We start from the raw sequence: 27326 nt of genomic DNA, 5'->3' as shown, positions 1-27326 counted from the left end.
AGTAAATATTCTTGTGTTGTTTTTTTTTATTTTGTTGTTTAGTTTGGTGCCATTTTAAATACGATTTTCTTTCCTACCCAACGACTGGCATTGTAACAATTAGCAGTCCAACGAGCAAAACAATTAGCCATATTAACCAATAGTGTTTAATTAAATCAATCCATTCATTTCGTTCAATTTTTGGTCCAAATTCAATATCCTTATCCTTGACCACGAGGTAGCCTATGAAGGGAGAAATTTTAAAATTAGGTATATAAACTTTTTAATTACTAATTAATATTAATAGGGGAAATCACAGCAAGCCTTATCTAACCTTCTGGCAGTGGATGTTCACCGGTGAAGAACCAAATAATTTTATGTGTAATATCGTAAAGTGGTTGCATGCCACGCGCATTATAAACTGTCGAGCTAACGTACGTGACATTTTTCGTCCATTCTGCATACTTGGTAGGCTTGAGATTCAATTCATTGCCCAAATCGAATGCTCGAGCTTGGCTGGCAAAAGTGCTTAGCGCTAGAAGCACAAAAAGCGTACTCCAACAGGAAATATGGCAACGTATATTGGTAATGTTATGGCGCTGTGTAGAGTTGCTGGAATCTGTTGACATTTTCACAGCTAATTTTTGTCTTGTTGTTGTTGCTGTTAGTTTTTGGTGCATTTTTGATTATGTTGAAATTGTTTAAACTTTTTGTCGGAGAAAGTGTAAAGCAACCACTTTTTTCCACTAGGTAACTAAAACATTGATGCTTTGGTGCGTATATGCGTGTTTTATTTGCTCTTGCGGTTGCTCTTCTTGTTTTCCTTCCTTTATTACAATGAGCAAGTGCTAATTTTCGATATGAATATCATCAATGCTGCTGAGATGTGCTACATTTATGATATATTTCCATGTAATATGTATGTAGGTGCGTGAGTAATTGAATATAACTACTTAAGTGACTGACTGTAGGTATGACTGATTGATAGCTTATGTTGCTGTAGATTTGGCACACAACAAACGATGCGCTCCGTACAAGGCAGTTACGCTTCAGCAATTAACTACAAATTGGAAGTGCTGTAAAAAAAATTATGAATAAAATCAGTTGTTAATTAAATGTACTCATTTTATTAAATAGGAAAATAGTGATAACGTTTTACGGACATAATAAGTACATGTACATATGTATGTATATATGTATGTGAGTGCATGTGCTTATGATAAAACAAGTACTTTGAGGGGTAATGTATCTACTCCACACGTTTGAAGTGTCTCTTCAAATTTAACGTGACATATTGTAAAGTAAAAAACCACCCCACCCATACACACATCCGTAGACGTACGCAAACCCAATCGGACAAAGGAAATTCATTTGTGTATTAGTAATTGTTAAGCAGAAATCACTCGGAATGGAATTTCAAAAGAAATGATTAAATAGCAATTGTTAAAAGAACTCGATGAAACTTATTTGTCATGTAAATATACAGTTATGCTGAGAAAAAAGCACAGTTAAGATTAGAGTGCTAATTATAAAAGTTAAGAAAATATTTTTTAAGATGCTCTATTTTGTTTTTATTTTTGCTATTTATTTGTGATACCCGGTGCCAGATGATGCACGCCCATAAAGGATGCATCACACGATTTTTTTAATTTGTTTTGAAAGTATAAAGATGTGTAATAAAACGTTTTAGGGGAGATAAAATCCTATGATTATTTACTCATACCTTACGACTCACTTCGTCAATTTTCTTTCATCTTTGATCAAAGAAATATTTCTCTTATGTTACAGGTCAATTATACATAATTTCGTCAATATTAGAAAACAAATCTTTAAAGGTTTCACAAAATCCTTCTTACTCTCGTAATTCAAAATACTCTCAAAATTTCAGGATATGATAGGACTAAAACTGATTTTAAGGGGATTTCGACTTCATAGTTCCCCTTAGCAAACTTAATTTCATCAGAATAAAAAATAAATTTCAATATCCATTTTTAATTTTACTTCCGTTTTATAAGTCCCATATACATACACATAAAGTGCCTAAAATACAAAGAGTGGCACTCGAAGAGAACCAATTATAAAAGCCATAAATTTAGTTTGAAAAATTACTTTTATTCAATTCGAAGTAAAAAATGTGTGAAAATAATACAAAATCAAGAATCAATTTACTTTTTCTCGATATGACCACTTTTTGCCTTTAAAATGGCCTTCAGACGGTCCAGAAACGTATCGCAAGCTGCTGGAATGTGACTTGCAGGTATTTTGGCCTACTCGCGAACAATGGCTTTTTTCTGCGCCTCGATACTGGGGAATCTTTTAGTTTACAATACCCTGGACTGTCATTTAGCCAACTAATAGATAGTTGATGCCCGTGCAGCACTTCGAGTGCTGGACCCTGTAGTACCCCCACGTTCATACAGAAAATACAAGATTTATAAATAAATAATAGCAGCAACGTAGTATCAGCGAGAACTGTACGGTGTCGACTGTACAACATGAAACTACCAGCAGAATAGCTCATAAAGTTCCTCTGTTGACACAAACAAATTTAAGGAAGGGGAAAAAATTTACAATAATATATATGTACTTTAGAGCAATGAAACAAAATTAAATTTATTTGGAAATAATGCTGAGTGAAAGGACGTCCAATCTATTTCCTGAAGTGATATCGGCATTATCAGAAACAAGATTTGAGTCGAAGAAATTGTGAAAGAGAAAGAAACGCAGAGCCGAGAAGACGTTGTAAGGCTATAAAAGGGAAGTATTTATGTGTTTAGTGTTTAGGGTTACTTCAGAAGATCATAACTACTCAGGAACCCAGATATCTCAAAGATCGACACATGTTTTCAAAATCTTGCCTTTCGTTAAACTTAGTTCCGATGAAACACAGTTGTTTTGTGTTCTCTGTCCGTCTTTGGCGCTTACTCCCTTTTTGGATGTTTGGCCGCGCTCCTCCTTCTATTTGTGGCGCGTTGGTCAGTTTAAAGCCTACTCCGAAAGGTAGATATTTTTATGAGGTGCTTTTTCATTACGAGTGGCAACCGCTATTAAAAAAAAAAGGTTTCTTTATTTTGGTGTTTCCCGGAGATTCGAACCAACGTAGTCACGCATCAACCGGCACCATTCGGCTACGGCGGCGTCTTTGGCATAACTTACTACTAAAAATTAAATGTATGAAAGATGCGTTTCAGTCATAAATTGTTTTGTAGCCTTGACGAATATTGCTGAACGTACTCAAATAATTTATCATTCTTTCAATTGCTTCTAATTTACTAATATACTATTTTTTATCTTTCTCTTTAATACCTCCTACAACTTCAAATTCTTTACTACTAACTATAATTTTAATTTTATTTTTATTGTTAATTCTTTTATCTAGGATTTAATTACGTAAGCTGTTCTTAAGGTCAGTCATAGTCAGTAAAATTAACCTATGGTTGTATATTTGACTTAAATAAATAAATACAATAAAATATATTGAAGGTGAGAAGTATGTAAGTTTTTCAGCGTTAACATCGTTAGTATGCATGACTGAACACAACATTCTTTCTTTTGATTAAAATTTCGATGCTTCAATTGAATTGTTTACTTATGAAGATTAACAATTTAAAGTAGAGATCAGAATCGAACATTTGCCGAAGCGGTGGCAGCTCAAAATATATTTCCCTTACAATCCAATGTCAAACGCGACTTTGCTTACTGCTTGAGAGGCTTCAATTCATTTCGTCCACGCTCACACATATTGGTCAAAACTTCGGTGAATTGATGCTATTCTATTGTTTTTGCAATTTCCAAAGACAGAAAACTGTGCAGCATGAAGTTATCATATTTTATTATAAATTCGGAGACTAAGAAACGTTAAATTTCTGCAGTGACATGGTTGGAAATTTTGCCACCGACAGAGCAATATATTTAATATGCGTTGATATCCGGATTACGGCACCAACTGAAGCGAACTTCATTTCTAAATAATCCACACCATAGTTTTAGAGCGATTATAGCAGACACTATATGAGAAATTTGCTTAGAGAAGTACAAGAATTTTAAAATATGGCTAAAAGGCAAATCGCATTTTTAATTTAACTCGACCTTTGTGCGACATGTATGGAAAATCTGCTTTCATTATAAGAATTAATTTTGCGTAGTGTAAAAACACTTTTTCCATCCATTCATGCATTTTACCGTTATAATGGACCTTATGCTACTTGCTTGTTTACGAACACTTTTTCCATACATATGTATATGTAGATGTTCTTTTTAGATATATCTGCTAAATTAGCACGAGTATGCGTGTATGCAATGTAGGTATATGAAAATTCATACATACTCATGATTAGTGCTACATGCAAACATACACACATACATATATACAGTTTGGTGGTCATTCACATTGATAAATGGCAACTTTAAAATTGTCACCAATAAAATTACACCCTATAGTTGAACCACACGACCACTTAATAAAGGCAAACGCACACGTATACATACATAAATTCAAATAAACATCAACGCGGAAAGTGGCCAACACGAATGACCATTCGGTTTTGTTTTTCTATACAGCTGGAGAAATTAGTTCATACATTCTTACATACTATGTTCATGAATACAAAAAATATTCATGTGTACATCCCAGAGCTATTTAAAGGGTTTTCCAAAATGTATAAGCCCTAGATTGAAGTTACCCAAATGATGCGTTTGATGGCTCATCTTCACTGCTAAGCAGAGTTCTATTATTGAATGTTTTTACTGGCCAGAAATAATTTTTCACATGTCCGTCTAGGAAAACTTAGCTTAACCTTATTTCTAAAAATACTTATACACATATGGCCATACAAATTTGACCGAGTTTAACAAAGCGCACCAGTCGTTTCCTTCTCGTGCTGGCCAGTGCTAGTTGGGCACACCAAGTGAAGCCAAGTCCTTCTCCACCTGATCTTTCTCTCTTCCTCTGCTACCACTAGCTGGTAACGCATCGAATACTTTCAGAGCCGGAGTATTGGAATCCATTCGGATGACATGAACTACCCAGCGGAGCAACTGGATCTTTATACTACGCTCTGCTAAGCTACCCTAAGTGTATAGTACGGTGCCGTGAATCCAATGCAGCTAATTGTTCTATAGTCTGCGTTATTCGCCGAAACTTTCTCTCAAACACTCAAAGGGACGTTTGTTGTTGTTGTTATTGTGCCAGGATAAACATGCCCCATATACATACATATATACGGGGAATGTTGCTGAAGTGACAGTCGTTGGCCAGATATAAATCCGGGTCGTTCGGGTTACGTAGAACCGACTGTCGTGGGAACGACACCTAGAGACGTTAATCGTATGTTGGCATTGTCCACGCTTCTGCGCCATAAAATGGGGCGGACCTGATGAGAGACTTTTAAAATTTGAGTCTTTAACTTTAACTTTCTATGATGCTTTTCCTTACAGCAATACTACGACACTTACTTTTCAACTTTTTATGGCCTCCTTTGCTCTGAATCCCTGTGCACATTTAAACACTTGCATTAAGACGGCTCGAACTACATAGGACATAAATTTGTACGAGTATACATATGTATTACAACAGAGAATATCATAAACAGAGATCCTCTTAAGCTTACGCTAATTTCGCACAAGCACTTAATCAAAAGAGAATGCGCATGTGGCTGAACGGTGGGTTATTAAAGACAGTATTTACACAGCTTCTACGTCTTATGTAAATACAAATAACTTTAACTAAAAAATAAGCATTTTGTTTTTAGCAAATTTTCCTTGTTGTTTTTATTAATATTTTATATTTTCTCATTGTCAGTGGCCGAAGACGAACCGAAACCAAACGGGCCTCAGATGACTCAAGCCGAAGTTCGGTCTTTCTTTACTTGTAATAACAAGAATCATAAGAATAAGATTTTAACTTAACGAAATACCTTTTTTGAACACCGTTGCTTGCGTTCATGCCACTTATAACAACACATGATCAGAAGGAGGATTGCGTTTTCATACGTTTGTGTATTTCTACTTAAGCCCACTACTGTTGCTACACCGACTACTACTTTCTGCGGCATGAAAACTGTTTTAATAATCATAAAAATATTACAATTTTATGGAAAAATGCTGTTTACGTATAGTGCAAATAATTTCATACAGAAATATGTACGTGATAGAAATTCGTTCCCACGGCAGTTCTACATTATCTGAACGTCCTGGATTTTTTCTGGCCAAGGACTGTCACTGCAGCAGCATTACCCGTACATGTATGGGGATTGGTTATGCTGCTATAGAACGCTTCATACATCTTATCGAAATCGGGGAATGCTGCTGGAGTGACAGTCCATGGCCGGATATAATTCCGGGTCGTTCCGGTAACGTAGTACCGACTGTCGTGGAAACGATTACATTTTTTTGACGATTCTTTTGCTTCGCATTGGCGTTCGCTTCGCTTTGACGCTCTAACGCTTTCGCAGCAAAAGCGTTAAGCTAAAAAATGTGTAAATTATATATAATAAAGTTAGTACAATTTCTTATTTACAATAATAACTTATGTCATACTCATTTGAATTTAACTGGAGTTTAAAATTTTTGGAATAATTTCATTTGTTTACATCTGATGATTGCCGGAGCAAGCGAGAAGATGAGTTACCCATCTTTACGCTTGGCTTTGGCATTGGCTTTGCTCAACTTTTGTTATGTGAACGTCTTCATATACATAAATGCATGCATTCATAGTCAGTATTTCCGCAACTTTCGTTCAATAAAAATCACGAGAGTGGGAGCATACGATGCTTTGAATATAATATTTACGTAAATGATAGAAACAAAATTGCGTCCATCAAAGAGTGCGTGACGTCACATTGATGCAGTTTTGCCAACACTTTGCTCTTTCCAATAAATTTATAGCTTGTTATACCCAAAATGGGAAAATTTTTAAATTTGGTGTGGATTCTTTTTTGAAGTTAAACCTACCAAAACTATAAGTTAAAAAAAACATTTGTATATGTAATTAAAACAAAAATACTAAAAAAGGTAAGTCTCGCATTTAAAGCTTATGCTGATAAAATTTCAGTGCTTTTGAAAATTTATTGATTCTTATGAAATTTGATGTTCTCATTTTTTGCTTCTTTTGAGGTTATGCAAGAAAATTGCCTCTTCTCTCAACACTTTTTAACATTAAAACCATCTTTATAAATTGTATAAAGCCTTTGGATTTTCTGAATACGAATTAAAGCCATAGAGGTATATTCATAGTAGAAAAATAACTGAAGAAACCATATCAACCTTTTCGGAAAAGGAGTACCTTAACTTGTTGCATAACCTTAAGTATAGAAAAAAAAGTGTTTTAGGGTTTTTATCAAGAAATTGTCTTAACATAAGTTTTAAATACAAGGACGGACTTTTCGGAATTTTAACGAGAGAGCGATTTGGCTTGAAAAGAAAAACAAACTTGGAAAAAAATGAAAATAAAGCAAAGAGATGTCACATAACTCAAATAATAGCCAACACCAACAATAATCGCAATTGCCGACAATGTGACCAGATGATAAATAAAAAGAACTTCGCCAATTTCCATCCGATTTCAAATTTGTTTTTTTAGTTCGAAAGAACAAAAACAAGCCTTTTTGACAGTGTGTTGACAATTTTTCTGAAATGACAACTGACGAGACTGTAGACGGAAGTATTTGGAATTTTTTTATTTTTTCTCTCTTTTTTCAACTTTGACATAATTTTTACGATATTATCCGATATTGAGGATTTTTTTAGTACACTACTGTTATAGTAAATTTAATTTTGCCTCGAATGAGCTATATTTGACTGTAATTGAATTAAAATTAATAGAGTTGTGTGGGTTTTAAGATTTTTTCTTTTTTTTTACTACGAGATTTGGTATGCGTTTCGAAGCATTAAAATGATAACAAGTGTCATTATAACACATAATATTTATTGGAGTATTGTGCAGTGCAGCACTGTACGGTATGGTACGGTGCGGTACGGTGCAGTACACAACGGAACTGGTTCCAAACTTAAAAATGCATTGGAAATGGCCCTTTGGAGTTTAGTATGGTTCGGTACATTTGTCATTCTCTTCATCAGTTTTGAATACTTCTCTGTAAGAAATTCGATCATCATCATTCATCTTAAGTCGTCATCAACTAAATTCCATTGTTTAAATCGAGAAGCGAGCGTTTCAGATTGTCTTCCCGATAGAAGTAAATCACGAGAAAGATCCTGAAAATCTGAATTTGATACAATGTGTCGTTCTGAAGACTTAGAACCAGACGGAAAGTACTCTTCATCATCAGGTTTATTGTTATCAGTTTGATCATCATCAGCAACGAGTTGAACTTCCTTCAGTTCATGACCTGCAGTTGAGTCAATCATTTCGTCCAAGACTACGGGGTTCTTAACAGTTGCAACATCAGCAACTGTGCTTTCGAGTTTTGTAATGATGACCGTTTAGGTCCGTTTTACAAAAATAACAATCATCTGGTTTATGATAAGGCTGATGATGCCACATCATCGGAGAATATTGAGAAATTCGACTTTTCTGGCAACGTTTTGATTTATGTCTCTTGAATTTCAATGAAAAAAACAATAAAACTTTGACGTTTTAATAAGGTTAAATTATAATAACAAACTTCTTTTGTTAATCAATGTACAGTGTGAACTTTGGTACACTTGGGAGCTTTTTCATATTTCTATTGAAAAAAAAGTGCTATAATATGTCAGATATTTTCGTAAGTTCTAACCAGTTCTGTTGTATGCAGTACAGTGTACTCTTATGTATACATATACACTCCAATAAATATTACGTATCTATAATAACGCATCAAAACACGTCCTTATTCCCATTTAGCGTAAGTTATACCTACATACCAAATTAGTAAAAAAAAAAAAACTAAAATCTTAAAACTCACACAACTCCAATAATTTTAATTCAATTACAGTCAAACATAGCTCATTCGACGCAAAATTAAATTTACTATAACAGTAGTGTACTAAAAAAAATCCTCACTAACGGATAATATCGTAAAAATTATGTCAAAGTTGAAAAAATAGAGAAAAAATACAAAAATTCCAAATACTTCCGTCTACAGTCTCGTCAGTTGTCATTTCAGAAAAATTGTCAACACACTGTCAAAAAGGCTTGTTTTTGTTCTTTCGAACTAAAAAAACAAATTTGAAATCGGATGGAAATTGGCGAAGTTAGGAGTGATTCTTCACATCAACCTACTGAAAAACGGTTTTATGGCCATAAAATGAGATTTTGGGGGTGTATTGGAAATTTCTCCTATACCATTTCTCTTAGTTTTACTATACCTACAAGTTGAACTAGGTCTCCATAAAAGTATAATTTCACTGTCGCACAGTGTTATTGAACTAATTAAAAAAATATGTTTCACATAATTATTAACATCACATTTTAATTAAAGGAGGCTTGAAGAATGTCAGGAAGAACGAACTAAAACTCCGAGGTTAGTGAAAAAAAGGCAAATCAAGTTACGAAAATGATCACCAATTGCCCCGCTCCGACGTCACGAAATCAGCTGATATTGGCAAATTCGCTGAGTGCAAAGTGACGGTACCACGATCGGCGACACCCAATTATACTCTCAATCGTGTATTTTTTACGTGTTTTTACTCCCTCCCCCTCTGAGAACTACTATACCCTTTTCTTACCACTCAGTGGCTCTTTGACAACTTTCAAGCCGACCAACTAAACTATATTAATTGCAAATTCTCTAAAAATTCGACACACTTCTCTTTTGGTAAAAAGATTTGGTGATTTTTTTTTATTCAGCATCTTCGATTATGTCAAAAATGAATGCATTCCAAATAAGCTTCAGACATGAAATTTGTCAGAGGAAAATCGACCCGCGCTAATGCACATGCGGATTTACATACACACACACATAAACTTAAGCAGGCATATACATACATTGTATTGTGATCAATTGCCGCGAATGTGCAGCTTACAAGCACACAATACGCACATTATAACAATGTGAAATGTGCTATTATTAATTTAGTATGCTAAGTGAAAAAAGTTTGTATTTATGTGCTCTCTTATATGAGGAACTACATAGAAAGTAACGAATAAATATATGTATGTGTGTATGCATTTGTGTATGTATGTATGTACATATATGCATAAATGGTATTTTTCAACTGCGTTATCAGGATAAACTTTGTCACTTCTTGGCTTGCAAAAATTTGGAATGTAACGCACCTAATTACGTATTTCACATTACCGTAGAGCCATAGCCAGTTCCATCTATAGAGGATGTGATTTTTTTGTTTTACTTGGTAACTCGTTTGTTTATTCCGAAACGATAATAATTTTCTTAACAAAACAAATCCCGATTTTTTTTTGTTTTTTGAGGAATTTTCGGAAAAACCGATAAGTACACTTCACAGAAAAAGTCTGCGTATACTTTTAAGACTCGATTTTAAACGATCTAAAACACATTTCTATGCAAAAATTGTAGTTTATTGAAAGAAAATATTGAAAAAGTAGCAATTTCAAAAGAGACTGCGACTTTTTTCATTCTAATATAATCGATGCGTTACATGCGAGACAATGCAAACTCAAAACCTGATCCAGGAAAACGAAATGCCAATCCCTAATTTACGACCCAGCATTAAGTTTATGTGTATCGCCTTTTTTTATATATTCATTTAGCGTCCCTACACTGGTATTATAAAACTTTTCAAAGAAAGGAAAATATACAATATAAAGAAACTGGCCAGACACATTCTTTTATTCAAAAAAGATGTATCCACAAATGTTTTTGTCCCCCGATCACGCTCAGGACGATCCTCGATATTAGCAAGACGGGGGAACAACACGCCACGTTTTACAGAGTTACCAGCAAAAGCCAAATATTTCACCAACCCTGATTGCTAAAAGTATAAAACGTAATTTTAAAAAGTTAACGTGCATTGACTCCATTGGAAGTTAAGTCCCATGTAATTAAAGGTGTATTGTTGTTGTTATAGCAGCCAAAACATTCCTCATATATGTACGGAGAGTGCTGCTGGAGTGACAGTCCTTGGCCGGATATATGGTAAATCCGGGTCCTTCCGGTAGCATAGAACCGACTGTCGAGAAGAAACGAAGAAAATCTTCATATCTTTTTTTAATAGGCAAAGACGCATTGCCTTTGACAAAAATCATAAAAACAAGCCTCTTGAACTATGGGAGAAGACCACTCTCACAGATAAGAGCAATTTTGTATGCTTGGTATTCTTCTTCTTAACTTCTTCTTAACAAAGCTCGCCAGTCGTTTCTTTCTCGTGCTAACCGGCGCCAATTGGACACACCAAGTGAAGCCAAGTCCTTTCCACCTAATCTTTCCAACGCAGAGGAGACCTTCCTCTTCCTCTGATACCACCAGCTGGTACCGTATCGAGTACTTTCAAAGCTTGTTATTAAGGACACTAATATAGCTGATATTGTAAAACTTTGATTGCTTTAAAATGTGCCCAAACAGCATCGAACAACGAACAGACCTAAATACCGTCCCTATAAAGCACTTATGAGATGTACTGAACTGAAAAATGCGCCAAAGCAAAATTTCTTCAAAGAGAATACTCCTTTCGAAGTCCTGCGAGAGCAAAGGAGTCACGTATCTTCAAACTTACAAACTTTGTAATTCAATGCAGTCGTTTTAAAAGGTAAATGCTATCAAACAGTTATTGTCTTTTATGTAAAATTTTAAATGAAAATCTTTTTGTTATTTTTGTCCTTGTACGTAAACACTAAGGTTTTTTTGTTATTACATGCATGTTTAGTTTTGTAAAAATGTTAACTCAATGAAAATAAAATACTTTTCAATTTATAAAAATCCTATGAAAGTGACTTTAACTAATTTATTTATTTAATCATTATCACGTACGCATACTTTTATGCCAACTGTGTATAAAAAGATATAGTAAACTCATGAGTGCGTAAATAAGTAAACATATATGTACATACTCAGATGTTATACATATATGTACATACATATGTATGTGAGCACCCTGTAGCCATATGTACTAGTTATAAACTACCTCTCAGAATAAGAGTCGCAGATCCAACTACTCAGCCAACCGTCTTTTTTCATACGCCAACTCGTATTTTTACATCGCGATGTCCTACTGATAGTTGTCAGATTTCGATTAGGAATACCTATACCAGTTCACAATAGAAATAAAAAAAATTTGACCAATTATGGTCCAAAACTCCAATTTTGAGAATCAAAAGGCAATTCAAAGATAAAATAAATTCGTGAATACAATATAAAAACCTTTTTTATTAAGTATAAAACATTACACTACTTTATTTGCCAGCCTCAGATTTATTATTTGCAGCCTTAATCTTACATTTTCTATATATTGCAGAAAAAAATAATTACATATTAACCAAATAAAAGATTTCAGATACAATAAATAATTTTTTTTTAATCTTTTGAAATTATAATATATTAAATATGTTTTTCTTGGCCAAGCCACGATTTATGAATTGCATACTTAATATATAGTTTTAATGGTTTACAACATGTCCAAATAAAAGTAAAATTAAAGGTTAAAGTCAAATAAAAAAAGCATGAGTAAATTGTTGTATAATTGATGCAAATCTGGTCATTTGCGGACTAGTTCGATCTCAGTCAGAAAATTCGTTTTCACTGCAGGGCATAATTAAAGTATGATTCAAATTCAAACCAAAAAAAGTTGGTTATCTGCATTTTATACCGAAATATGAACTCAGACGTCAACCGCATAAACTCAATAAAAAAGAAACGGATAAAAGAATAAGAAGCAATGAAGTCTAATCTTGAGAGAATTCTGTTTAAATATTTTTTATATAATATAATATAATATATACTTATAAGTATGTATTGTATATGCATCAGCTATGCCCAACAAGACGTGAATGTATGCAATTTTAGTAAATACAAAATAATACGAGCTCTATATATTGGAAAATTTTAACAATTATTTTTTTTTAATGAGTTCTAATACATTTTTTAAGAAAATACACTTCCTTCCTCAATCAAAACTACATAAATCAAAGGCTCAGACAGTATGCAAAATTTGGAAAAATTCAACAAATTTTCTTAATTTTTTGAATTTCCATTGATTTTTGATATTGTTTTTAATTATTTTTTTTTTTGCAGATGGTGTTGGGCATTTCATTCGACATAATAAATGCTCACCCTTTATTTGAGCTTCATGGCCTACAAATAACATACATGTAGGGCTGTTTTTTGTTAGGCTCCAAAACCAAGTGGCTGCCCGAGTGGTAGACATTTTCAAAATCGAAGACCATGCAATACAACTTTACGAAGTCAAATTAACACCTCATTAGTGTCTCTTCATTCATTTAGCTAAATGAATTTCGAAAAACGTAAACAAAACATTTCGGTGAATACATTTGTGAATTTTTCACCTACATAAAGTTTAAAAATAAATAGAAACGAGTGAAAAGGGAATTGGTGGTTTTGAAATTGCAAGTACATAAATAAGTGGGTGAAATGATGTTAAAAAAGTCTTGATTACAGCAGCAAAGTTCACCGGCAAAGCAACGGCAAAATGCGGAAGTTGGTTGGTTGGAAATAATTAAATAAATAAAATTAAAAAAATAATAATAACTAATTGACAAAACAGCCTATCAGCTGTTTAATTGCAAAATGTTACTGTTTTTCTGATATTTTTCTTTTACTACAAAATATCTCTCAGTTTTTCTGTTACGCTCTCGCAGCAAATTTTTACTGAAGAAACTAATGCATAAATCTAGTATAAAAAAACTCTATTTCCATGAGTACATTTGTTTATGGCCACTTAACTGCACGCTTACGTTCAATGGTAATTTTCTGCCAATAAAGGCAACAGAAAACCAGTATAGCTTCTAAAAAAGATTCGCACATTCAAGGTAATAATTTTTTTATTTTAATTAATAAAAGTGGTGACTCATATTTATTTTTGCAGGCGTTTTATTGAATTAATTTTTGTTGCAATAAAAGTAAGTAAATTTTATATCCATTCAATTAGTTGCTCACATTTCATTCATCTTACAAAATATGGGGTTTATATTCCTTCCAAATCTATCTGGTGGAAAAGAAGCCCAGACTGAGTGTACTCGTGTATTAAACTATTTTACATTTTTGTTACATTTGGAGGTAGTTTATGGTGAATAAAATAGGCCAATGTAGAAGTAGATAGTCGAAATCTTGAAGTGCATAGTGTCATAGTTACACAGAAATAGACAAGTAGTAGACAACTTTCTGAGTATGAATATGAATAAGTGCAAAACGTACACTTTTAAATAATAAAAACCGCACAACTCGCTTTGGGAACTTTTGTACTACACACTGAATAAATAGATTTTCACAATTTGTGAATGCTGTTTGGGGATGTAATCCTTTGCATTATTGGGTTAGGGGTAGTCAGAATGTTCAAAAAATTTGATTTTTTGCATTTTCTTAAAGAATAATATTTATAATTTATAATAAAATTTTAAGAGAATCCGACAAATACTTTTCGAGTTATTAAACAATTAACAAAGGGCGCTCGGGCGCTCCGGAGCGTTCGAGAGCAAGTAGCTAGCAGCAGCTGCAAGCAACCACACGTTTGAAAGTGGCAGATAAGCGCGCTAACGATAACACTCGAGAGGTAGACAACAGGCAACAGTAAATGAATATTTTGGAAGCTGCTATGACGGCTAAAGAACTATTATATGGCCCAGGAATACATGACACAGTGTAAATTATTAAATAATTCGCATAATTCTACATAAATCGATAGCAAAACTTTAAATGCGTTTTTCTCAAAACTATATTTTTTGAACTGGTGATCACTGCAACTTAAAAACCGCAGCTTTAAATAAAATGTATACTGCTTTTGAAAAACATATAAAACTCGTGCCTGATCGAAAGCATTTTTTTATTCAAAATTTAGATTTTTTTTTTAATTAAAATTTTTTTTAAATTGAAAATTATTTTCTGAGGACGCCATATTGTTAAATTAAAAAGGCAAAGGTTCGATCAGGCACAAGATTATCAGTTAATAAAACTAATTACTTTTGTCCGCACGCAAACAGCTATAACTTTTACAATTATTAATTTTTTTTTTGAAATTTTTTAAAGTCAAGTCGAAACAAGATGTATTAATGCTATGTTTTTATTTTTGTAAAATAAGGCATTTGACTAGTAAAAAAAAATTATTGAAAATCATAATTTTTTCGGGCCTCTGACTACCCCTAACCGCTTATGAAATGGCAAGCAATGTAATTTGTGTAATGTAATTAGTGCCTATTTAATATAGTAGCTAGTGATGGTGAGTGATACAGTAATCCTTTCCATGAAAAAATATATACTATTAGATTTGGCTATAAAATAATAAGACTGGCATTGCTAAATTACCCCAGCGTCCATTGACATGTAGCCTTCTCTTCCAAATTAGATGCTTCTCATACCCATAAGCAAATCAGTATAGTCATAGGGTTCATTCGCATTGTCTATCGAGAGATTTCTAGCCAAGTATAGCATATCCCAACATTAGATCAATACGTCTTATTCGCCAGATTTTGCGTCAAGCGGATTCTATATTGATTGATAAGGTGAAATCTTCATTAAAAGGAATAGCATTTGAGTACCGTTGAAGCTGTGAAAGAGAAAGAGGCACCCGATCTAACAGATGAGAGATGTGAACATGGAAGACTATAAGAAGTACAGGAGACAAAATAAAATCCATTCCCATGGCAGCCGGTTCTACGTACCGGAATGACTCGGGTTTTTCCCGACCAAGGGCTGCCGCCCCAGTATACTAGCCCTGTCTAGTGAAACCCATATCATCCCACCCCTTACGTCACAGGAGCAAACTCTCGCAGCAATCCTGCTCCAAATACTTCTCCTCAGAGCTGGAATCGAATCCAACCCTGGGCCAGAAGTATTCTACTGCTGTGTCTGCCACAAACGGCTTCACCCGAACTCCACCTCGGTTAGGTGCAACAAGTGCCACGGGTGGAGCCACCTTAAGACCTGCTCGGGTCTTAAGTCACATAGGGAGTGGTCCACACGGTATGTGGCCACGTGTTGCTCCCGCCAGCAGGCGTCTGATGCCTCCACAGCTAACACACCCCCTGATAGGCCGGCACTACCAACCGCCACTACTACCAACACCTCCACGGTGAGGAGCCTATCGGAGCAACACAACTCCCCTTCAACCCCTCCCCTTCCTTCCAGCTCCAACCCCAGTGCGGGGACAAACCAGCAGCTCCTGGTCCCCCGCAAAGTCTGTTCCGTGTGTCAGGCCGTAATACCTCGGAATCTGGTATCAGTCCAGTGCAATTCTTGCAATGGCTGGTGCCATTTTCGGAGATGTTCCGGCCTGCGCACCACCCGTGAGTGGACAACTGCCTACGTTGCCCCCTGCTGCAGAGCTCTGCACCCACTACCGCCCCCGGAGGCGCGGCCGCCCACCACCATCAGGCCGCAACAGCCACAGTGGATTGCGCAGCAGGTCCAACGCAGACAACACCACGCGTCGCTCATCCCCCGAATTACACTGACCTCACCGAGAAGCTTCAAACTTCTCCAATTCAACTGCAACGGACTTACGAGTAAGGTCGACGAGATAGTCGACTTTATGAGCCGGCACAGTATTAAGATAGCTGCGGTCCAAGAAACAAAGCTGCACGCTAGGTCATCTCTGATCACCAGGGATGGCTATAACGTGCACAGACACGATCGCGAGCGAGACAACGGTGGTGGCCTAGCGTTCATAGTCCACCACACTGTGCAGTATCGTCTTATCGATGAAGGAATCGACCGCAGGGACAGCACCTTAGAATGTCAAGGCATAGCTGTCAGGTCAGGCGATTCCGAGCTCGAAATATTTAACATATATATACCCCCTGTCACCTGCTGCCCGGCAGGATATCACCCTGATATAGGTGCGCTCATCAGAGGTGAAAACCGATTGGTTGTAGGTGACTTTAAAGCGCATCACGATCTTTGGCATTCAAGCCTGCCAAATGATCGTAGGGGACAGCAACTGGCAGAGCAGATAGACGACTCGACATTCAGCACAGTGAACGACGACGCCCCCACCAGGGTAGCAGCTCGCCTGACCTAACAATTGCTAGCGCTGGTCTGATAAATAGCATAACGTGGCGACCTATGCTATCGCTTGCATCAGACCACTTGCCCATTATCGTCTCGTTCGAGAGACCTGCCGACTTCGTTTCCTCGAATCACCGGTCCTATTTTAACTTTAAAAAAGCTAATTGGGCCTTCACCGAGGACACCTTCGCCGCTCTTCCCATCCCCACTGATGTGCGCGTAGGCGAACGCGCATTCCGCAAGGTGCTCACAACTGCTGCGGCTCGCTTCATTCCAGCTGGAAGTTATAAGGACATTCGTCCTCATTTCCCAGCCGAAGCAGCCAGTTTAGCAAACGAGCGTGACCACCTACGCCAGGCCGATCCCGAGGATCCCCGCATAAGGGATCTCAATTTGGAGATCCGGCAACTGGTAAACCAGCATAAGCGGACTAAATGGGTTGAGCACCTGAAGACCTGCAACCTCACCTCTGGGGTGAGTAAGCTCTGGTCCACCGTTAGGTCCCTGTCAAACCCGACGAAGCACAAAGACAAGGTGGCTATCACCTTCAACGGTTGCACTTCGTCGGACCCCAAGAGATGCGCGAGCTATTTTAGCCGGCTTTTCATATTGCATCCTCCGGACGACAGAACCAAGCGTCGTGCTACCAGAAGGCTGCACAAACTGACGAACGACAGTGCGCCACTTACTTTCTCCGGTGATGAGGTTCAGGGGGCCATCAACAAGTCGAAATCATCGAAAGCCATTGGCCCTGACGGCTTAAACGCGCTGATGCTGAAGCATCTGGGACCCCTGGGAGTAGGATTTCTCACAAGGGTTTTCAATCTGTCCATGCCACTCTCATCATCCCTGACAAGTGGAAAGCAGGGAGAGTGGTCCCACTACTGAAACCTGGGAAACCCGCCAACTAAGGGGAGTCTTATCGGCCGATAGCTCTCCTTTCCCCAGTAGTGAAGACACTTGAAGCCCTCCTACTCCCACTCTACACGAAACACCTGGCCCCAGCCCCACATCGGCACGGTTTCCGACGAGTGCACAGCACCACCACTGCACTCACCGCCATAAACGCCCAGATAAATCGCGGGCTTAACCAAAACCGCCCCTGCGAGAGGACTGTCCTAGTAGCGTTGGACTTGAAAAAGGCTTTCGATACAGTCAGCCATTCCACGCTACTAGATGACATTTATCAGTCGACACTCCCGCCAGGGCTGAAGAGGTGGTCCGCGAACTATCTGAGCGGTCGGCACTCGTCAGTGATATTTCGAGATCAAACTTCAAAGCAGAGAAAGATTAAGCAAGGCGTACCGCAGGGTGGTGTCCTTTCTCCCTTGCTGTTGAATTTCTACATCTCGAAGTTCCCCCAACCACCAGCGGGAGTTTCCCTGATCTCATACGCTGACGACTGCACGATCATGGCGTCGGGCAATGACATCGATGGCCTGTGTTCCAAAGTGAACAACTACCTCACCGACCTTTCTCGCTTTTTCACTGCGAGGAATCTCCAACTTTCCCCCACCAAGTCCACGGCGACCCTCTTTACCACCTGGACAAAGGAGGTCAAGCTGTCCCTTAAGGTAAAAGTCGATGATACACCAATTCCGACGGTAAATAACCACAAAATTTTGGGTGTAACCTTTGACAGCCTGCTCTCCTTCTCTGCGCATACAACCGCAATTGCCACAAAAGTCCAAAATCGCAACAAGGTCCTCAAATCGCTGGCCGGCAGCACTTGGGGCAAAGACAAAGAACTGTTGCTTTCGACATTTAAGGCAATTGGCCGGCCGGTTCTTAACTATGCTGCGCCTGTCTGGTCGCCTGGAACTAGTGATTCGCAGTGGACAAAGCTACAGACCTGTCAAAATACCGCCATTCGGATCGCGACCGGGTGCATCCTGATGTCACCCATACAACACCTTCATAACGAGGCACAAATGCTCCCAGTTGCGGAGCACAACAAATCGCTCAGCAAGCAGTTCCTGCTCGGATGTTACCGTAGGTCTCCTCCCTGCAGACACCTGCTTGAGCCCGAGCCGCCTCCCAGGCACGTCAGGAGACACCTCCTTGACTACGCTGGCGAAATCCAGGACAAGACTGACCGTAACCTACTGGACCGGACAGTATTTAGACAGTCTATAAACGACATTCACCAGGAGACCGTTACCACCTTCTTGAACTCCCGTCCTGTGAATGCCGTAATCGGAGTCCAACCACCACCTATCGCAGATGAAGAGCTCCAGCTTCCCCGTGAGACCCGTGTAACACTGGCACAACTACGTTCTGGATACTGTAGCAGGTTAAACTCCTACATATCCAGAATCGACCCCGACATACCAAACACATGTCCGGCATGCGAAGGTACCCCGCACGACACTAACCACCTCTTCACATGCCCCCTCAAACCGACTCATCTAACCCCCCTCTCCCTTTGGACCCAACCTGTCGAAACAGCATGTTTCCTGGGCCTACCCCTAGATGAGCTGGACGAAGACGAACGATGATATGCCTACACTGACAGGGCTACCTATGCTGTTAACAACAACAACAAAATAAAATCGCTATATTATATCAAGTCCCGTATATAACAATAAAAGTACTGAAGTTATTGGAATGAAAATACAAGCGTTGGTTAAAGGAAGCAAGAGATTATATTCGACTTCTTCCGGGAGTAGAGTATTCTCTAATCCCAAATATATTTTTAGTACTAACCCCGGTAATATCATAACCTTTAGAGGTTTACGTACACTTTCCGAACGGATGCAACTTCACATAGTTAAGTTTCCTGGTTCAACAGAGGTTAACTATTAGAAAACATCCATATCAGTAACAACTTACAAGCATACACACATATGCAAACATACAAACATACACATATATACACAACTGCACTGATAAACTAAGAAGAATGAGTTTATTATCGCGAACAGATAAATATAAAGAATGATTTTAAAGATAACTGTAACTATTTGCGTTTGTAGCAAAAATAGAATGAAAGATACTGTAGAAACGCGACGAGAAAAGACAAGGTTACTCACTACCGCAAAGCACATCAAATATCACCATTGTATTTATTGTATTTTGAAGCTAACTTGTTCTACAAAAATTCAAGAAAATAGCAAAGAAAGGAGCAGTGGTAAATTGGACCATAGAATAACAACAATGAAAGCTAAAAGTACAGATACGTTTCTGTGTACGTCAAAAGTACAGTGAGTGTCATTGAAAAACGTTACAGCTATTTGTGTGAAATGGCTACAATATTTTCGAATGTGTGCCTATCTTATACACATTATATTAATTATATGTGAAATTTTAGAAAAGTTAAAAAAACTGGCAAAATTTCAAACTTTAATTTTTTTTAATTTCTGAAACTCACTTCAAATTTTCGTATAAATAATGCAAGTTTGAAGTGGCTGCTATTAATTGTTTAAAAGTTATAAAGTTTCTTGCACATATTCTACGCATAAAGAGATAACACGGTCCGGAAACTTTTCCCGTAAAAGATCAATGGTTTCGTTGCTTGTGTGGCACGTAGCGCCGTCTTGTTGTCTAGAACAATACCATCCAATTCCGGCCATAAAAAATCGTTAATCATCTCTCGATAGCGATAAATAACACTTGTTATTGGAAAACCCTTTACTATACTCTAAAAAATTAATGTACTAAAAATAGTAAAATGTTTGCAATTTGAACGGAATTTCATAGACTTTGTTGTAAAAAATCTAAGAAATCGATGTGTACTCTTTTTGTTTCCATTCAAACCATTTTCAGTCACATTCACTGTATATAAGAATGAGAATAATCGGCAGACCGACGAGTTCTCAAAGATATGAGACCAAATTAATGCAATTTGTTATTATAATACATACTGTACCCGACAAATATAATTGTTTGTTTGTGTATAAATACAAAAGATCAAAACGCAACGTCAACTGCGGTTTACAAGACATACAAGTACTCATGCAGTGTACCACACATAAATATGTATTTTTGTCTATTAAAGCAACTCTTGAAGAAAAAAGGCGCGCACACATACATAACTTATGTATATATACAAAAACCAGAAAACTTGGAAATTATTGTTGATTAAGGCAACACATGTCCGACAGATGATTCATACTCGCCAATTTTTCCTTTTCTCTTGTAATAGTAGAATTCAGTAGCCGTAAACCCGTATTAAACCACTTTATTTCATACGGGATGTTTCAGTTGTGACCAATACGTGGAATTTTCAAACAAAATTATTAATCAACCTTGTAATTATTATAAAGACAAACTTTTGTAGCAAGCCTCTGGGTCTAAATCCAATTTTGTTTTGTAGTTCCAAAACTCTTTAATCAAATCCAACCAGAATTCACACAAATTTGTTCAAGCCGCTTGTGAAGCATGGTGAAACACAGATGTTTCCTAATCAGGACGTTAACGGGTTCTCAGCAAATTTTACAGAATCACCTGAGGGGCTGACATAAGTGGGGTTATGAAGCAGTTTGTTTACGAAAAAAACTAAGATTGTGTTGGTGATATACCGAAAAAACTCAACATAGCCACTGCCAATGCCGTGCAGAGAACGTTAATGGTCAAGATCGTTCTGTGTGTGTCATGGCATAAAGAATACGGTGAATACAAATGTGCGAAAGTGTGTTATTTTATTTTATGTCATGAAGTTGACTGCTCATTACAAACAATTTTATAAAAAAAAACACATTGAGCTTGAAATTTTCATTGCGGCATTGAAATACAAAAAAGTTGTTAAATAAAGAACTAATTGAAAATACCCACAAAAAAAGAAAATATAAAAAATAAACTAGACGATGCATAAATGCCGTATACCATAAACGCCACATATAATTACAAGTAAGTATGCTTTATAATTGTTATTATTATAATTGTTTAATATTATTTAAATTTATTTTTCTCTTTGCATACTTTTGAAGTGCTTTAATAATTTACATATATTTCAGGGCAACCACATAAATATTAAAGAGTCTTCAACTTTCATCGAGAATACTACGACTGAACTTAGACAAACGGAATGCTATAGCGAACTCTATAACTTCATGCAGAAGAAACATCTGCGTTTGCTGACGGATGATTTTAAGAATTTCATTATTTTTCAACTTTTTGTTTGTTTAATGTCCATTAGGTTGGGTTGGGTTAAGGTGGTTGCCACACCCGATGATGATGTAGAGTGGCCCACGTAGACCTGGATGCATTGTGATATAGTTTTATTAGACTCAAAGTCTCCCTCTCTAATTCCCGGAGTGATGAAACCACTTCGTCGCTGTGATAAACGTTGAAATATTGTTGATGGTTGCAGATTCCAAGTTTGCTAGACATCCAAAGAAGAGTTTAGACAGCTATGCCCTTCCCACGACAGTCAACAACCCAGATTAATATCGGGCCAAGGATTGTCACTCCAACAGCATCCCCCGAGCATAAGTATAATATATGGGAAATGTTTATGCTACTTCAACAACAAAGTAACATACGTAACATCAACCAATCAGCTGATTCTTTCATATTCGTACTCATATTTGAACTTTTGCAGAGCAACGGATATGTAGGCAGACAGACTTTGTTTGATTCCAAACATCAACAGCCAACCTAAATATAATTTTTCTAAAATGTGCACAGATATGTAAAATTCGGTCCGGAACACAAAATATTTACAATACGTGCTTCTTCAGAACTACTAAAATCTGTGCAAGTCTATGGCACTATTTGTCTAAACAAGAACTCAGTTTAAAAAGCACAACGTTAGCATGTAAGCGGAACTGGCCATTATTTATTAGTTACTCCCATCTGGAGAACAAAAACGGTAAAAGAGTTTAATATTATATTTCGTGTAGTTTTATTTAAGGCGTTCATATAAGTGGACTTCGCTAGAACAGCTGATCTGCTTTTTTTCTTGCGATTTGGTACTTTGAGTGTCAAAGCGACCGACAGTCGGTTCTACGTTACCAAAGCGACGCGGATTTATATCCGGCCAAGGACTATCACTCCAGCAGCATTCCCCGTACGTAAGTATAGGGAATGTTTATGCTGCTAAAACCACAACAACATCATCTTTGTTGTTTCCTTGTTTATTTGTCTACATTCTCATTGTAATTTTTACATTCAAAATACCGAACTGTAATTGTCTACATAACTTCGCCTTGATTTCACTGATTTATCTTTTGGTTTATAAACGTAGCTCAGCTAATCGTTTAACACTTTCCAAGGGTTTGGGCGATGAAAGAGTTTTGGACTAAGAGCCAATTTACATACATGATGGTTTTTTACCCTGGGTTTTTCGCACATTCTCTTCGGCCATTTACATGACGAATTTGTTTGCGGCTTCCCGTGCGTGCTTTTAAGGTTTAGCGGACTATTTATTTTGGTCATTCATTCGTTTAAAATTATGGCAATAAGGGCGCGCACCCACCCAAGGTGAAGTCATAGTGTAAATTGGCTCTATGAATAAGTAAGTATTCAGATAGCTGATGGCCTTCGTTGCTAATGCTGCAATTTAAAAAAAAAAAATTAATTGGATCTAAGTACTGCACCATCTGATTATGGGACAGATCAAATCTCTCTTGCAGAAGCAAGTTACTCTCAGTAGCACATTTTTTGGGGCATAAGTGGTATAATGTCGGCGACCGCCGTAGCCGAATGGGTTGGTGCGTGATAACCATTCGGAATTCACAGATAGAACGTTGCTTCGAATCTCGGTGAAACCAAAATTAATAAAAACATTTTTCTAATAGCGGTCGCCCCTCGGCAGGCAATGGCAAACCTCCGAGTGTATTTCTGCCATGAAAAAGCTCCTCATAAAAATATCTGCCGTTCGGAGTCGGTTTGAAACTGTAGGTCCCTCCATATGTGGAACAACATCAAGACGCACACCACAAATAGGAGGAGGAGCTCGGCCAAACACCCAAAAAGGGTGTACGCGCCAATTATATACATATATATAAGTGGTATAATGTCACATGCTTTGAAAAAAGGGTGCAAATAAAGGGAGAGGGATGTATCACCATGGCGAAATAAATTCAGATAAGACCAACATCAGACTATTAACCGGCTCTCTGCGATTTTGAAAAAATCAGTTGATATCCTGACGTAACAGGGAATGTAACGTCGGTTTGTTTACGAAAAAACTGAGAGAAAAGTAGTAATATACAAAAAAAATGAACGCACTCATCCATTTTACTTCGTTGCCGTCTGAACTATGGTCACCTCCGGAGGCTTAAATAAATAATTTATTGTTAAAGTTATTAGTACTGCAAGACATCAGGAACGAAATTGCCACTATAGCATCTCCACCAAGCGCAATTAAAAAAAATTATATTTTGTCTAAAGTTCCTCTTGCGGCATTACACTGAAGTTAGCCCTATATTTTGTGTGAGGAAGCCATTTTTAGTAACTTCTGTTTAAATACCGTAAAAAACTACATTTCTTGCATTCTGTAATGCCACAATCCCATTATTAAGTAAGCATTAACTATATTTGAAGGCACTCAATAAAGCAACTTCAGATAACGCACAGCTTATTTCCGCTAGATTATTCCGACGATACGGAATAGAGCTGTTCCATTCTCACACAACTGCAACGAGCGAATCTGGCCGAGAATAAAGTAGTAAAGGCACGAGCACACTATTCCAATGAGACGCGCCAGTGATATCATTTGTTAGTAAATGCAATTCATGGGCACACAAAAAATATTCGAGATTAATTTATAAAAGAAATAATTTAACAAATAGTTGGTTTTCATTTTTTAAAAGTGTGCTGCTACTTCTAAAATATGGTTTTATTAATTAAATTACAGAAAGTTGAGTGTTTATGCATTGATAAACAAGCAGCAGACTATAAAAATACTTGTTTATCTTTCAAATCTAGTTATTTTTCATAAATGTATTGAATTGAACTGGAGAGAAGTGAGGGCTTCCACCTTTCTAATAAGAGTACCCACTATTCATGCATTTGGTACAACTTGAGTATCACAATATAAAATGCTACACCACTTTCACAGATGTAATCAAATACACAAATTAATCTTTCCTGCAAGAGTAACATGTAGAAGCATGCAAGCAATCAGAGAAATAATAAAAGCATAGTAAATTCACTTATAAGTTTTCCATTCTTTGTTGTTCTTAACTTTTTCAAGTTTTTTTCTATCTGTTTTAATACACAGTCGCGTCTTTGTTGGGGTCATCAAAATTTCAAGTACGCACAGTTACTTAATAAATCGGCATACATATGTATGTATATCTTTTGTTATTTCATTGCTGCAGATTATTCATTTTTATTTGCTTATACCTACTTATTGTTATTTGTTTTAAAGCATATCGAATTAGATTAAAACTTATGCATTTGTTTCTTGAGCTGCATAAATACACTACTTCAATGTGTTTGCTTGTTTACCATAACGCCAAATAGGGGAAAAATCAATTAGCATATGTATTGTATGCATGGGCACAGCAAACAACTCCAGCATCAAATCACTATTTTAACATATCAAAACAATACAGAAAACAAATACACACTTCGCATTTGCAACAAACTGTATACTTATGATTCACCTTTTGTCTTAAACCATTCTTTTTTTCGATAAACAGTTTACACAAGAAACTTTAACTTTCACATCCACACCGCGGAATACACCCACATCACTAGTCGAAAAACTAAACCGTCTTCCCCTATCGAAGCAAGAACTTCCACTAAACATGAAAAAGTTCATTATCCACAAATTACCGTTTTCCCAATGCGTTCATTCAACTAATCATTCCAGCGGGGTAATGCCAGATGCGTATAAATCACTTGACTGTGTTAAGATTTATTTTGAGCTGTAGCGAATGAACATGCTGACAACTTTTACCCTCTTTAACATTCACTTACTTTTTGGCAATAAATGAACGTTATGCACGAGAAGCTTTATATTCAGTCGGAAGTTAAATGTGTAAATGAATAAATGAAAAGTAATAAAGTGGTTCACTAAAACACGTAAGTATGCTGCCATTAATTTTGTGACTTTTATTTGACAATCTAATGATCGAACTCGGAGGAATTATTGTGGGAGATTTATTTGGATTTTAACGTAACAAGTATTCCTAACAATATTTTATCAATATGTCAATTTCGTGACTTTGTTTTTGCCAATTGATCAAAAAGATTACAAAATGTCACGGCAAATTCGGAAGGCGTAATCTGTTTCTCTGTTAGTTTTGATGTAATATAACGTTTTTTCACATTGGTAATACAAACTAATACGCCGATCTGGTAAGCCATTGTGTTCACCCGCCAGTGCTGAAAAATCAGTGTTGCCAACTCTGAAAAAGCACTGAAACATGGAAAAAGAGTGTTCTATCACACGAAAAGCACCACAATTTTTTTCAAATAAAAGAATGCTATAAGAGGCTTTGTGTTTTCGGTGAGGGAAATAAAAGTCAAAATTCACAATTTATCTAATAAATGTATGTAACTTTGTTTATAGCAAAAAGTTTGTATGTACTTCAAATAGTGTTCTTGTTTTACAAAGTTGAGAAGAAACTTGTTGGGCCTTCAGGCGCTACCCCATTTGCGTAGGAGTACGATATCATATCATTGGCGGGTATAAATCTTTCAATTTAGCAAAATTAAAAAATATGCACATGTAATAAATTAATTATATTTATTTTAAGTTTCCAGATAAATTGAACCATATTTTAATTAAAAACTAATCGAACAAAAATATCCCATGTATTTGTTGTTAGTACTTTAACTATTTTAAGAATAAAATTTGAATTTAAAAAGAAGAATATAAAATAAATGAAATTTAAAAGGAACATAAAAACGAAGCAATTGATTCTCTTATGTGTTCTGCGCTGAAGTTGTGCTCTTGAGTACAGTAGGTCGATTCTTGTTGTTCTTGTTGATTTGTGAATTTCTAAACCTTGCTTTCTAGTGAGGATGCCAGGGGTCGATTTTGGACTGCGTTTTTATACCGTTAAATTCTTGACAGCCGAAGCAAGAATGTATCATTGCGTTCATACATCGCGGCGGCGCACGGAGTTTTCAATGTTTCGGCTGACGGTCTTTCCACCGCCATAAACGCAGCTGACCATCATTATTATATTTTCATATGTGTCCAAAATTATGTAAAAAAATTGCAATCGGCATAAACAGTTTTACTTTTTAATTTATTTTACAAGTTTGCCTGTTCAGCTGACGTCTTTTCCCCCCTCTACGGCGCAGCTGACTATTTTGTTTTTTATTCTACTAAATGTTAACAATACACAAAAGAAGTTT

General features: G+C 36.6%; 1 protein-coding gene across 5 annotated transcripts in view; it reads right to left on the bottom strand.

Annotated features, from left to right (window-relative positions):
* LOC128862363 (prominin-like protein) overlaps positions 1 to 25752 on the bottom strand; it is a 54865-nt gene extending 29113 nt beyond the window's left edge. For 3 of the 5 annotated variants that reach the window (XR_008454475.1, XM_054100939.1, XM_054100942.1), the window contains exons 1-3: positions 25622 to 25752; positions 314 to 1055; positions 78 to 222 (exon numbers count right to left, since the gene is read on the bottom strand). Coding sequence is in view for 4 of the 5 variants with exons in the window: in XM_054100939.1 (XP_053956914.1) it covers positions 78 to 222; positions 314 to 659 (491 nt within the window). In the remaining variant the exon portion in view is untranslated. Of the gene's footprint in view, positions 1 to 77; positions 223 to 313; positions 1056 to 12015; positions 12134 to 25463; positions 25487 to 25621 lie in introns of those variants that run through there. The other 2 variants (XM_054100940.1, XM_054100941.1) reach the window with 2 other exon arrangements.
* Positions 25753 to 27326: the final 1574 nt, after the last annotated feature.

Source organism: Anastrepha ludens, chromosome 4 (assembly GCF_028408465.1).
Source record: "Anastrepha ludens isolate Willacy chromosome 4, idAnaLude1.1, whole genome shotgun sequence".
Classification (NCBI taxonomy): Eukaryota; Metazoa; Arthropoda; class Insecta; order Diptera; family Tephritidae; genus Anastrepha; species Anastrepha ludens.
The sequence above is the reverse complement of the archived record's forward strand: the minus strand, read 5'-3'. Positions and strand labels throughout refer to the sequence as shown.